The 15,215-nt window shown below is 39.1% G+C and overlaps 1 protein-coding gene across 3 annotated transcripts in view; it reads right to left on the reverse strand.

Annotated features, from left to right (window-relative positions):
- Positions 1-15,215, reverse strand: part of myom2a (myomesin 2a) — a gene marked incomplete at its 5' end in the record, with an annotated part of 48,301 nt that overhangs the window by 3,712 nt on the left and 29,374 nt on the right. For all 3 annotated transcript variants that reach the window (XM_082536286.1, XM_082536284.1, XM_082536285.1), the window contains 21 exons: positions 593-631; positions 736-823; positions 889-1,002; positions 1,150-1,217; positions 1,341-1,400; positions 1,553-1,697; positions 3,363-3,499; positions 3,586-3,630; positions 3,771-3,877; positions 4,488-4,647; positions 5,264-5,378; positions 5,481-5,659; positions 5,976-6,102; positions 6,253-6,440; positions 7,054-7,175; positions 7,912-8,086; positions 10,814-10,997; positions 12,009-12,136; positions 13,825-13,878; positions 13,961-14,160; positions 14,920-15,061. In XM_082536286.1, the coding sequence (XP_082392412.1) occupies positions 593-631; positions 736-823; positions 889-1,002; positions 1,150-1,217; positions 1,341-1,400; positions 1,553-1,697; positions 3,363-3,499; positions 3,586-3,630; positions 3,771-3,877; positions 4,488-4,647; positions 5,264-5,378; positions 5,481-5,659; positions 5,976-6,102; positions 6,253-6,440; positions 7,054-7,175; positions 7,912-8,086; positions 10,814-10,997; positions 12,009-12,136; positions 13,825-13,878; positions 13,961-14,160; positions 14,920-15,061 (2,577 nt within the window). The remainder of the gene's footprint in view (positions 1-592; positions 632-735; positions 824-888; positions 1,003-1,149; positions 1,218-1,340; positions 1,401-1,552; positions 1,698-3,362; positions 3,500-3,585; positions 3,631-3,770; positions 3,878-4,487; positions 4,648-5,263; positions 5,379-5,480; positions 5,660-5,975; positions 6,103-6,252; positions 6,441-7,053; positions 7,176-7,911; positions 8,087-10,813; positions 10,998-12,008; positions 12,137-13,824; positions 13,879-13,960; positions 14,161-14,919; positions 15,062-15,215) is intronic.

Below are 15,215 nucleotides of genomic sequence, written 5' to 3' on the forward strand. Positions count from 1 at the left end.
AGAATTGTTTCCAGGTTAACATGTACACGTACTTTATCCTTCTGAACCAGTTTCCAGCTCTGTCAGCATCAAACTGCAGCAGTACTGTTGCAGCTGACTTTGGTGCAGCTTTTCCACTGGACTTTTCTTAAGAAAGGCACTTCTAGTATATATATATATATATATATATATATATATATATATATATATACATACATATACATATATATATATATATATATATATATATATATATATATATATATATATATACACATATACATATATATACATATACACATATACACATATACATATATACATATACATATATATATATATATATATACATATACATATATATATATATATATACATACATATATATATATATATATATATATATATATATATATATATATATATATATATATATATATATATATATATACATACATACATACATACATATATATATATATATATATATATATATATATATATATATATATATATATATATATATATACACATATACATACATACACTGGCCTATGCAGCAAAGATATTTTAACAGTTTGAGATGCTGTGTAAGTTAGCTGATCCAACCTACCAGCGATCTGGGCGATGGCATTGATAATGTCATCAAACACTGGAAATCAAAGTGGGAAAAACGACACAATGAATACGGTACAGAAACCTAATATGACAATACCAAGAGCTAATAGCTGACCCATCACAACACTAAAAATTTACCTTTGCCTGAAATGTCAAACACAGATGTGTCCTTTCCTCTGTCGTCACTGAGTACTGCCTTGTAAACACCATGATCTTTTCTGGAGAACTGAATAAAAACAAGGTTATTTTATATTACATTATATTTTTCAGTGTGGATTGTGCAGATGTTACCAGTGGGAGGGGAAGAGCACAGGATCCAGACATGACATTGGGGGGAGTATCTGGAACAATCTCCTCATCGTCTTTGTACCAGTGTAAAGTTGACTCCTTCTTCACATTAGCCACCTGACAAGTACAAAGATTAAAGGATTTTGTTTTTACAAGAAAGCAAAGCAATAAGAAGTGAAACAGAATCAATGAACATGTGGAAAGCACATCTGACATGTGGTTCAGAGTTACAGGAAATCCTACATAATTACGTGGTTTTGTTACCTTGCAGACGAGCATAACAGTACAATCCTCGGTGACAGTAAAATATAGATACTCAGAGAAATGTGGGCCTACAAGGACAAGAACAAAGAACCACATGAATGACATAAATTAAGGCCGCACACATCTCTAAATCCATTATTTTACTCAAACTTGCTTACTACTTGTGCCAAAGTCATCAAAAATATTCATACCTTGCTTCCTAATGTGCTCTTTCCTCTGAAACTCAGCCTCCTTCAGAGCAGCCTTGAACACTGAATGAGTAAAAAACAGACACAGATGAAATGCTCGCTGTGCTGCCCTTTTGGTTGGTGCAATCAGAGAAACAGAGGTTTTTATAAGTTTCCAAAGTAGTATTCCAACACGAGTTATATGGACTTCTATGTGAGAGATGGAAAACTCTCACCATCTCCGACCAGGACCAGGGAGCTCTGGGTTTTGGCCTTGCCATCATGGATCTGAACAGTATATGTGCCCTCATTGGCTCTGGTGAAATGATCCACTGTCATCTGGATGATTCCAGTGGCCACATCGTGACTGATCTTCTGTCCCTAAGAGGAATAAAATGATGAAAATATTAAACTATGAGAATTTCAATGTGTTTAAATACTTTTGCCACTCATTTGTAAAAAAGAAAAGACTACTTTACAGTATCTGTTCTGCTTTTAAGAAACTAGAATAATATAATAAAAGATTTGTAAAGTTTCCTTGTCTTTGTTCAAGTTACATATGGGTTCCTTTACATATTTAGCTAAACTTTACTTTTCTTAGTAGTCATATTATCATGTGGAAACATTTTATTTTGAATGAAACTAAAGAATAAAAATGAAGTGAGCCTGAGCTGACTGCTTGGCAAGAATGATGTTTGTATGTTTGTCTGGTTGGGTTTTTCTGACTGAATGCTGTTTGAGATCATATCAGTTCAAGAATGATGTGAACCAAAGCTGGGAAAAAGGAGAACAAGAAATGCAGGAAGTTTTACTCTTAAGTCCTCAACTTCATATTTATGTCATGTAATGGAATGTGTAGAATGAAAGTCCAAAAGGCAAACTTCAGATGTAGACTCGATGAAACAAAAGGCCAGCTGCTGATTTAGCTGATGAAATCCAACTTAGATGCAAACTGAAGTTAAATAATACAAGATGCAAAGTAACTAAATCCAGGAAACCAGAAGAAACATTCCAGGAAACAGAAAGGGAAATATGACATGACAAGTAAACACACCCAAACTAAGGCTTTAAATACACACAGGGCGGCTGTAGCTCATGAACAGGTCATCCACTAATCGATCCGTGGCCGTTCTAGTCTTCATGCCAAAGATGTGGAACCTTGAGCTGCTCTCGATGCGTGAATTGTGAATGTCAGAGAAAAAGCACTTAGATGTAGTGCGTGTTTAAATGTGTGTGTGAATAGGTGAATTAGACATGCTGTAGAAAGCGTTTCGAGTCCTCGGGTACAATAGAAATGCACTATATAAGAACCATTTACCAGTTACATGCAGACACAGAGGGCAATCAGGGATGAGTGAAAACACCTGGGTAACAGAAAACAGCTGAAACCAATCAAAGACAATAATACAGGGGAAGTGAAACAAAATACAACACGAGACATAAATGACTATCAAAATAAAACAAAATAAAACACCCAAACAGAGAACACCTAACAGAGGAGACAACTTGACCAGATACACACAGACACTGGGAAGGCTAAAGGCTACACAAAGTGTCAGAAACATAAAAAATATTAAAGATTAACAGAAACCATATTACAAAGATAGTAAGAACTTAAGACTAAACATGGAGACATTACTAAAAGAATAAAATCATGAAAGTGATAAACTAAACTCTAAATAATCAAACTCAAACAACTAAAATCAAAATAGAGGATGCTTAATGACTAATAAGAATTCAATGTCCTAAAAGCAAGAGTTCAAAATATCTCGATGCGTGGGAATGTTCAATCATTCAGGTAAGAAAATCCCCAAAAGTTGATTCTGTTCATCTGCATGTAGCATTTTTGATGGGAGAAAGGACAGTGGGATGACTGACGAAACGCTTCTCCCACTGAGAACGCTACGTCCAGATGAACAGAATCAAGAATTCAAAATGTGTGATTGTATTTTTCTATTAGGACTGAAGAGACACAGAAGAGAAGACATACAACTCACTCATAATTAGATTTCACACTCATTCATTTCTGAAAGGTCGACACCTTACCTCCCCACTCGTGACTTCTTTGTCGTTGACAATGAATCTATAGGACACAGATGGTGAAAGTTTGACTGCCTGCAACCAGAATCGCACGTGTCCTTTCTCCAGAACCTCATAGTTCAGACCATGTTTCAGAGGAACAACTGAAAAAGAAAAAGACATTTAAAAATTAAATTAGTAAGAAACAAACTGGATGTAAATGGGTTTGATGGGGAGGCACAACACTCACTCGGATGTCTGATGGCATAGCTGAGCTCCAACATAGTGTTCAGGGCTGCGGGAAAGATTCAAGAAAACAAATATACTCATAAAGAAACAATTCGGAGCGAGAAGAACTAAGGGGCTCTGAATTATGAAATCTGATGTTTTTATGACTGCTTTTGACATATAGAGCAACTTGTAGACATGACTGACCATCCTCAGTGAGAGTATGGCTGGCAGAGACTCCATCTGTGTCAGTGACGATGACAGAGTATTTGCCCAAATCATCTTTATCAGGGTTAGTGAAAGTAAGTCTGGACCTGTGAAATAAAGGTAAGATCCATTACAGTCAGGACATTTAAAGCAGTTTTCAACTGGGATTCAACAGGATGTCAAACAAAAATTCTTTCACAAGTCACTTAATTCTTACTATAAATTTAATTTCCATTCAAATTTGCTGTTATTTAAAACAGTGGGTTTGTTACAGTGTCATGTTACATATCCTAATGGTATAGTCCTCACTATTTCCTCATACTCTTATTAAAAATATTCTGGTACATTTTGGTCAGTCAAACTTTTTTTTACTTTAAACTTAAATCAGTAAATTCCCATTAAATGCTAAGGCAATACAATCACCTGTGACTTTTTGGCCAGAAAAAAATGCAAAAAAGTGGCCAATAATGAGCTTTTTTAGAAAACACTTGAATGAACTATTAGCTTTTTGAATGGAAACATAAAAACTTGATCCGGCTGTGTTTCATGTTTTCATTTTGAGTTCACCGAAGCAAGATGACAAAGCAAACTAGTTCAGGCCCCGAGGGAGAAGCTCATTGTTTGCGCTGGTGTATTTACTGAATGATTCATTAGATTCATCCCGCTGTCACAAACGAAGGACACAGAACAAAGTCAAAGCTCAAAGATCAAGCTTACGTTCTGCCTTTAGTTGTGACAGCCACTCTGGGACAGTCACTGATGAGTTTGTAGTTCTTCGACCACACAAACTTGGACGTCTCGCAGATTTCACAGGCCTCAAGAGACAGGAAGACATCTCCAGTCTCCTCATCCACACCAGCCACAATCTCCTTTGTGCCTGCAAATTACACGTGAAACCCTCCAGTGAGTAATAACAAAAATAAAATACTCGCTGTCATAAATAATCAGATAATAGTCAGATAATCTGTGTGGTTTTAATTCTAAACTTAGTGTCATAAATTAAACTGATAATCATGATATGAACAAATTCAATTTGCATTGCAGTAATTTGCATGTGTTTGCAGGGAGAAGTGATCAAAGATATTCACCTTCCAAAGTGTGTACACATCTTTTCAATGATATGTCAAATATTACAAAGTAAGGAAGAAAGCATTACTATGTGTCTGTAGAAATGAAAAAAGTAAACTACATGAAAGCACTACAGCCTCTATGTTTAGACTGTGTGAGAGAAATTCCCAAAATACTGTGATACCACACATAAGTTTTCATTTGTATATGAAATTTGATATCTCTAGTGAATGCTAAAGTTCTCTACTTAAAAATGCTTAACTGTAATTATCAGTGATTTTGTGTTTTATGTCTGCTCATACGATGTCTAAGTATTTTAATAAAAGACAATTATCATGCTGTCGTCTCACATGTCTCTGAATGTTTTGCCAATATAAAGGATAAAGTGCAGAGCTGGCTGCACACGTTCAGTTTGTTTTCATCACCTGGAATAGCTTTAGCACAGACCGGCTCTGACAACTGGGAAGGTTTTCCAACACCGTGTGCATTGACAGCACGGACTCTGAACACATAGCTTTCACCTTCCTCCAGTCCAGTCACCTACGAAAACCAGGGAAATATCATCACATGGAGAGTGTGACTTGGGTGTGGAAAGAGGGTTGGCCATTTGTTGGAATATGCATGATGCACCAGATTTGCTACCTGCAGGTAACGGTGGCTCACAGCTTCCTGATTCACAGTGACGAACTCTGATGAGCCCTTCTTAGCCATGTCCACAAAGTATCCAGTGACAGCACTTGCTCCAGTATAAATGGGAGCCCTCCACAGGATGACCAGAGAGTGGCTTCTGACCTCACTGAAGCTCAAGTCATAGGCTGGGCCTTGAATTTACAGAAACATCATCAGTTCCAGAAAGAACACACGACGCACGAGCTGTAGTTGAACTGGAGTCAACGCAACTTAACTGACATTTTTATCAGTTAAGTTTTTTATTTTTATTTTTTGGGCTGGAATTCAAATGTTTTTTTTTAACCTTTAATACATTTTAAAAGCCTTGGATGCTCATTTTATTGATACATTTGCAGGAGTTCAACAGGCATTTTGGTGAATTTGCCTCTGTCAAAACAACAGCTGCCATACTCACTGTGAGATGCAGAGATAACTCTACAGAATAAAGTCACATGGACAATCCTGTACCTGGCTCTTCCATGGTCCAAGCTTCACATTTCATTGGAACGCTGGCAGCAGATGGTAGACCAACACCAGCCATGTTACCAGCAGTGACCCTGAACTCGTAAAAAGTTCCCTCCTTCAGATTTTCCACCTAAAATAACGTGTGGCACAATCATCAAATGAATGAATAAAGTAGTAATAATAAAGTGAGTAAATGTAAATTAATCAAATTTAGCTTTATCAAGTACAAGAAAAGAAAACTTTAAGAAAGAAAATCTTAATCTTGTGTCTGATTACTCACAGTGCACATTCTTTCTGTGACAGCGTTTAGGTTGACCTCCTTCCAGACTAAAGTGTCAGCGTCCCGCTTATCAATGTAGTAAGCGTTAACCTTGGAGCCACCACAGTGTTTGGGACTCTTCCAGGCCACAGTTATGGAGGAACCATCAGAATTCAGCATGGTGATCCCAAAGGGAGAGCTGGGAGTTGCTGAATTACAAAGTTTCACATTTAATGAAGCTTCATATTTAAACTTTGTATGACATCATCTTACATAACGTCTTTCAAAGTTCAACATTTTTTAATCAATCTAGGAAACGATGACTGTGATCGGCTGCATGTGAGCCTGTCATGCACTTTCTCACACTTCACTGAGCAGCCTGCAAAGTTTTATCGTAAAGTTTTCAACTCTTGTGCTGAGTAACTGTCAGACTTTGAAGTGTGAAGTGTTTTGTAGAGTCCTATTAAAAATACGTCTCTGTGTGATCAAAACACAATAATGTAAAGTGAAAGGTGGATAAAGAGAAAGCTGTGGGTAAGTAAGGGGGGGACAAAAGTAAACACAGCTATTGAATACATACCATACTCAGCCCCCTTGCCTGCACAGAATAATGAAATGAATCACACTGAGCATCACGTTGGTTCAAGGACTCTGGTAATCTTAAGAAACACCATTTCTCTTAAATTATACATTCTCCAATGTATTCCTCTATTTTTTCAAAGAAATGTACATTTCTTTGAAAAAAATGACAGTTTCAAAGAGCGTTTTAACTTTTCAGAGGCAGCATATAAATCGCAATCATGAACTTGATAATACTCTTACCGAGTGCAGGCTCCACAGCAATGGGAGAGGACTCCTGTGACTCCTCACTGAGGCCAAAGAGGTTGACGGCTTGGACACGGAACACATAGGTCTCCCCTGGGATCAGGCCATGCACCACAAACCTGAGGCACGCACACACTCATTTTTTAAATCAAATACATATAAAACCTCTTGAAGTCTTTCCTCTTGTTTCTATATATTTCTTTTTTTAAATATTATTTTGGGGGGGGGGGGGGGGGGGGGGCATTTGTCTTTATTGAACAGTGACAGTGAAAGATGGACAGGAAAGTGGGGAGAGAGTGAGAGAGGGGAAGACACACGGCAAAGGGCCACAGCTCGGACTCAAAGCTCGCTCGCTTCTTCTGGTCACAGGGCGTGTGGTCACCTGCTCACCTATTGAGCTAAACCAGTGCCCACATCGGATATTTCTATGTACATATTGTTATTCTGGCTAAACTATTTTTTGTGAGCTCCACTCACAAAAGCCATCGTGAGTTTATCTTCAGATTTGAGAAAGTCAGCTGATATTGGGAATACTGCAGAATAAAGTATAAAACAAGCTAGAAAATTGTTGAAATCATCATCATTTATCCATGACTCCACAACCTGCCTTTGCCTTATATTAAACCTGACACATTGCTCAGGGACTCTCAGACTGAGCTCTCTGTGTGCTGTGGAGTTACTGCACTCCTGTGTAACACTCCTCTAGAGGAGACACTTTATTTATATTCATTAAATTCTTTTTTTCCTTCTTGTTCAAAAGGCTGAGAAGCAAAAACTCGTGTTTTGCCAAACTGGTGTCATTTGAAACATCTGAATCACAGTAAGACCATCGTGTAACATTTTTGTCCCTCTTACCTGGTATGTTTGAAGGGTTTATGGTTGCATGCAAACCACTCCTTGGCTCCAACGACACGGCCGTCGATGTAATATCCCATGAGGTGTTTCAGGTGTTTGGGGGCCTCCCACTGCACAAACACAGATGACTTGGTGTTCCTAGTAGCAACAACATGGCCAGGAGCAGAGGGGACGCCTGTGCGGCAAAGAAAAAACATATATCAGAATCAGAATCAGAATACTTTATTGATCCCTGGGGGAAATTATTTTTTGTTACAGTGCTCCATTATAAACCAACATTAAGACAAGACAGACAATACGCTAACTAAGAATAGTACAATATATACATATATATACATACATACATAAGTCACTCATAAATAAATAGCTGGAAAAGAAACATGTGTAGTTGTAGCAGCAAACTGTGTTAAGTGGATGCGTTGTACAGGGAGATGGCCACAGGCAGGAAAGATTTCCTGTGTCGTTCAGTGGTGCTTTTCGGTAATCTCAGTCTCTCACTGAACGTGCTCCTGTGACTGACCAGCATGTCATGGAGTGGGTGGGAGGTGTTATCCAACATTGTCTTTATCTTGGACAGCATTCGCCTCTCCGACACCACCTTGAGGGAGTCCAGCTCCATCCCCACAAGATTGCTGGCCTTACGGATTAGTTTATAGAGTCTGTTGGCATCTGCGACCCTCAGCCTGCTCCCCCAGCATGCAACAGCATAGAGGATCGCACTGGCCACAACAGACTCGTAGAAAATCCTCAGCATTTTCTGGCAGATGTTGAAGGACCTCAGTCGCCTCAAAAAATAGAGACGACTCTGGCCCTTCCTGTAAAGTGCTGTGGTGTTTTTAGCCCAGTCCAGTTTATTGTCAATGTGTACTCCAAGGTATTTATAGTCCTCCACAATGTCAACACTGACCCCCTGGATTGAAACAGGGGTCAAGTGTTTCCTGGTCTTCCTGAAGTCCACGATCAGTTCCTTGGTCTTTGCCACATTGAGCTGCAGATGATTCTGCTCACACCATGTGACAAAGGAGTCGACCACAGCCCGGTACTCTGTCTCATCATCCCTGCTGATGCATCCAACCACTGCAGAGTCATCAGAAAACTTCTGAAGATGGCAGGTCTCTGTGCAGTGGCTGAAGTCTGTGGTGTAGAGGGTGAAGAGGAAGGGGGAGAGGACAGTCCCCTGTGGTGCCCCTGTGTTGCTGATCACCTTGTCAGACACACACTGTGGGAGACGTACATATTGTGGTCTTCCTGTCAGGTAATCAACAATCCAGGACACCAGAGAAGCATCCACCTGCATCGCTGCTAACTTATCACCCAGGAGGGTTGGCCTGATGGTGTTGAAAGCACTGGAAAAGTCAAAAAACATGACCCTCACAGTGCTCGCCGGCTGGTCCAGATGGGTGTAGACACGATTGAGCAGGTAGATGATGGCGTCCTCAGTTCCGAGACGAGGCTGATAAGCGAACTGAAGGGGATCCAGATGTGGTCTTACTATGGGTCGCAGCTGGTCCAGGATGAGCCTTTCCAGGGTCTTCATGATGTGGGAGGTCAATGCCACGGGCCTATAATCCTGGGGGCCACTGGGACGTGGCGTCTTTGGTACAGGGACGAGGCATGATGTCTTCCACATCACTGGGACCCTCTGCAGACTCAGACTCAGCATAAACAGTTTATGAAAGACTCCACACAGCTGGGGGGCACAGGTCTTGAGGACGAGGGGACTCACTCCGTCTGGTCCAGCAGACTTGCCTGAGTGAAGTCTCCTCATTTGCATCTCAACCTGGTATTGAGTGAAGGTGATGGGTGGGGGAGGGGTGTCAGGAATCTCACAGGAGGCAACAGCGCCATGTGAAGAGAGAGGCTGGCACAGTGGTGTGGCTCTGGATTCCAGGCTATATACATGTAATATTAATTAATTACCAAAAGTATACAAAGCTGAAAGTGTTAAAGTGGAAAAAAGGACAAGGACAGAATGATTCCACAACTGATGACCTCAGACATCAAACCAGTTGTAAATATTTTTTTCTGTATTAAAGAACATTTTATTCAAATGACTAATTAATGTATCAGTTACTAACAATTTACTTTCTTACAGAACAGAAATCATGACAATTAGCTGTAAATAATACTCACTGAAGCTTTGACTTCCACCTACTTGTCTGCAGGTTACAGCTACAGCACGTTACTGCTACTCAAAAAACATGCATGCATTCGATATTTGTGCTGTGTTCTGTGTTCCTGTATATTGTGTGCACAAACACAGTGATTAAACACAGCACAGAGGACTTGTTTTTCAGTTCCCATGGAATGGCTTTGCCATGCCTTTTTGCAGAACAGGATGTTTAAGCAGAACACTGTGACAGAGGAGCGTTTCTGGGATTTAATTTGAATTTAGGCACGAGAGCCCAGAATAATCCCATTTTGCTTTATCAACTTCTCGTTACCCTGTAATATAACAGCTTACTAAGCCATCCCCAAGTGCTCCAGTTCATCACTTATAGTGAGAACAAACACACACAGAGCAGAGAGTGAAAGAGTGAACTTACAGCAGTGTGAAAAAAGTGCTTTTAAAGTGTGTTTGATATTTTTCTGTACATACCAATTGGAAGTTCAGTACCTGCAAAACACAGTCAATCACTTTTGAAATAAACTGTATTTGGGCTTTTCATGCATTTGTTTTTGTGGACACATTTACATGTATGCACTAAAACACTTTGCTTAAGGTAGACAAACACAAAAAAAGTTGTTTTAGTGACCTTCCCATCTGGACCTTTAATATCTATAATTCTAATAAATTACAAAATTTGACGATTCAGCATTTCTTCACAGGTTTTTGTGTGCATTGTGCTTTGCTGGATATATAATCATGTGTCTTTAAGTCTGCACTGATCCTGGCTCTTACCATCTTCATCAACCTTTTGGATGGGCTCAGAGGGCGCAGAGGCCTCGCTGGAGCCATACATGTTGACCGAATACACTCGGAACTGGTACTTTTGCCCGTCTTGCAAATCAAAAACTGGGTAACGAGGGGAGTGCAGTTTGACTGTTGTGTTGATCCGCTGCCAGTCTCCAGTGCCTGCTAAGCACTGTGTGGGAAAGTCAGGGAGGGGGGCAAATGAGAAGGTATAGCCATATGTGTTGTGGCACAGACAAAAAGAGCAGCTTTTATACTGTGTTTTACAAAGTTAAATCTCACTTTTGTTAAATTAATTAAATAATTTAAGATATAAGAATCATAAATAACAAAGTGTATGTTTGTGTGTGCCAAAAGGGTTAAAAATAAAATCAATCTTTGTGTGAATTCTGCTATTGACATGTAACTAAACCGGGGGCAATGCTAACACTGTTATTCAAGCTAAACCTGATGAAAACATTCTCTCACTTTTTCGGGAAATATAATAAACATATTGTGTAAATGTCAACATTTTTAGCAAGACTGTTTACAACTTGACTGGCTTGCTTAATGTGTGGCATTAAAAATACTATAAAAAGCACAATACATCAGATACAATATGTAATAAACAAGATTTCAGACTATCATCAACTTGAAATCTAGCATCTCAATATATAGCTACTATCACACAAATTTATATTACATTTGAACTTCTTGTATAAGCATTCACTATGGCTACTATATGAATTTGTTTGCAATATATTATAAGCTCACAGCTATGTTTACATCCTTGCGATTATATGCATTAAAACATGTCATGTGACTCTACACTGGTTGCAGTAAATCCATTGTTCCATATTTACACTGGGTAGCAAAACCCTGTTTAAACCCACGGAAGCTTCTCTAAAGATGAGATCAAAAGTTCAAAAATGTATCAAACTGAAATCTGGAGATATGCTAGTGTAGAGTTCTCTGTGTGAAATTAAAAAAAAACAAAGAAAAGAAAAAAAACATGTAGTTTGGGGTATTGAAGTTTCACGCAACCCAAACGTAATACAGCTTCGTTTGTGTGTAGTGCTGCCATTTAAGTAAAACTTGAGAGGACATTTAAATGTGACTGTCTTGTTTATCCCTCAGCTACAGTACCAAGGTTAAATCGGCTAAACTGAGAGCAACTGATGGGCAAAAGTGAAGCAGCACACACCTTCTCGATGACGTACCACAGTGGAGCTCGTCCACGGGGGCTAGGAGGCTTCCAGCTCAGCACGACATATGATTTGAAAATTTCAGATGCATGCACATCTGTGGGTTCACCTGGAATAGTTACGTAGCCTAGATTGGGAGTGAACAGTGTTGAGGCATAACATACACAGAACAGCAGCCACTGCAGAAGTCCCACATTATTCACTTTTTGTACTCAGGTTTTTATCTGTGGCTACAATGTAGCTTGCCATGTGTGTGAATGTACACACATGGGTGGATGACTGAATGTAGTGTAAAGCTGGGCGATCGTGGCTCAAGAGTTGGGAGTTCGCCTTGTAATCGGAAGGTTGCTAGTTCGAGCCCCGGCTTGGACAGTCTTGGTCGTTGTGTCCTTGGGCAAGACACTTCACCCGTTGCCTACTGGTGGTGGTCAGAGGTGGTGGCGCCAGTGTCTGGCAGCCTCGCCTCTGTCAGTGTGCTACAGGGTGGTTGTGGCTATAATGTAGCTTGAAATCACCAGTGTGTGTGGATGACTGGATGTGTAAAGTGCTTTGGGGTCCTTAGGGACTAGTAAAGCGCTATATAAATACAGGCCATTTACCATTTAAAGTGACTTTTACAATGCTTCTAATGTTACTGTTGAGCTTGCTTTCAAAGGCAGAGAGGAGATTAAATATTCACCACTATATGGACTTCAATAACGCATTTTCATAGAATTGTACTTATAAGTGATGAAAACAAACACAACTAAGTCCTGCCTTTTTCTCGCTTGTTAAATTCTAAAAGTGCTGATCAGCAGGACAATAACATTGGTGGAATTTTATTAAAGATTAAATAATTATTTTTGGTAGCATTCAACAATAATTACATATCCAAATGCTACACTAGAGCTGCCACAGCCTCGTATGTGGTTTGGTGGCTCAATGCTCACAAAACACACAATATTTTAGTTTTGTTTAACTACAAGTTTCATATACAGCAGTTAGCCATTAGATAAACCAGAACATGGATAAAAACCCCTGATATCATATTTCAGATTTTAAAAAAATAGAAATATGAACTAAAAGGACGTATCAAAGTTAAAGTTAACAGTGAAATGTGGGACTTCTACAATAGCCTTGATTGTGATATTATACAAATATGTAATATTTTTGATATTTTCTATTAGTTTCTAAAATTAGTTTTCATCTGTTATAAGTTTTTGTTAAAGTAGTATATTATATTAAGTGGACACAATTTAAAGAGAAAACTGTTTCAGTTAAAGTGTGAATGGAAAAAGTTCGATTAGATCAAAGACAGCACCACAAAAGTTAAGCTGGGAAGGCTCTGGAAAACAGTTTTCCCTGTGTTGTTTAAAAAAAACCTTATGAGAAAATGACAGATTAGTTCTAAGATCCGCATTAAAATGTTTTTCCTTCTCATGTTTCCTTCGTTGAAAAAGATACGAATGTAAAGGTCAGAATTCAAACGCCACACCTTAAGATGAAAACATATTCCTGTAATAGTGACTAATTTAATCATGCAGCACTCATTTGTTACTGGAATAATGATCATGTCCAATAAACAGGTATAAATGGAAAGAAAATTCACTGATAGTGGAACAGAAAACAGAACAGAACAGCAAACAAACATCAGTGAGAGTTTGATCAGGGAAGATGCCTTTTTAAGCAAACATCCCCATAAAATGTAAAATGTTCTCATGATGGTGCTGCTGGGGTTGAGTGACAGATGTTAGTATTTAGTGAGATTGTGAGGTGGTGGCTTAAAGATAGGGGAAACAAAAACTGTGAAACCAGACGAGTGTGTAACCACTATACCTTCCAGGTCATCATCCTTTATCACTATGTCGTATTTTCCTTCAATTTTAATCACTGTTGCAGGAAATGACAACAGATCGGTCAGAAAACGCTGGCATCCTGCTGTCCTGTATTTTGTATTTACCTTCATCTGTACCTTGCAGTCTCTCACTCTCTGCAGCGTCCAGGGCCGTCACTTTGTCTGACTTGCGTGAGGGCCTGCTGATGCCACTGCTGTTCACGGCTCTGACCCGGAAGTAGTAGGAGTGGCCAACCCTTAAGCCATGTACTGGGTATTTGCAGATCTTCACTGGGGCGTCGTTGCACTGCACCCAAGTGTCAGTGCCAGCTTCACACCTTTACAGCAAATAAACTCTCCATTATCATGAAATTAATATCTTTTTATAAGAAAGTACTTCACATGACATTTTATATTTGTTATGAGGCAATTTTGACAAGCTGAGAAGTTAAAGTATCCTAATAAACTGGTGAGAAGGGCTGCACTTGCAAGTATTTTTGTTTAAAGAAAACTGCAGTCCAGACCTTTCACCAGTTGAAAACATTTGGTGCATCATGAAATGAAAAAGATGACATAGAAGATCATACAGCAGGCAAAAATAGGGCAAAACTGATCTCCCAACCCTCCGCTGTAACCATCTGGTTGTTAAAAGAAGAGGGGATGTAGTCAGCTGTAAACATGGCTCTGCACCAACGTTTTTTTCAAAGATGTGTTGCTGCCATCAAATCGAAAATAAGGTATATTGTTTTTCTTAAAATGGTTCATTTTCCCACTTTAAACATCTGTTTAAAATATAAACATATGTTATTAAATACATTTTCAATGTTCCACTGTTAATAAAATACGCGTTCATGAGATTTGCAAATCCCACAAGTCTTATATGCACTTTATGTAACCATGAAAATAAGCAAATCATATCTGGCATTTGGTGTGAAAAGATACATTTAATTTAGAAAATCTTCTAAGGAGTGCAGCTCTAATAACTATGACTCACTTCCTTGGCATTAAGTGCAGTATAATTCCACTGTATTCATGTCAGTGTGCCAACTGTGGTCTATTTAAAGAGAGCTGGAAGCCTTCTCAAGATTAAAACTGACCGATCCACAAAGTATCCAGTGATGGGTGCCTCGTTGACAGTGTTTGGGGGTTTCCAGGCAACTAGGACATAGTCCGAATTGATGTCATAGGCCTTTACGCTCATTGGTGCGCCGGGGGCTCCGGGTGCAGAGGGAGCAGCATCTAGGGAATAAAGAAACACGGGTATGTTGGGGAGGAAGAATGGAAGACGAATGGTGATAGACACAACTATTATGGCTCCACCGCTTATTTGCATACTATGCCTAATGTGTGGTAACAGGAAATAAGGAGTCAATAACACCTGTTTTAAATCTAT

The sequence above is a fragment of the Aulonocara stuartgranti genome, assembly GCF_965226115.1.
Source record: "Aulonocara stuartgranti genome assembly, chromosome: 6".
In the NCBI taxonomy this organism is placed as follows: Eukaryota; Metazoa; Chordata; class Actinopteri; order Cichliformes; family Cichlidae; genus Aulonocara; species Aulonocara stuartgranti.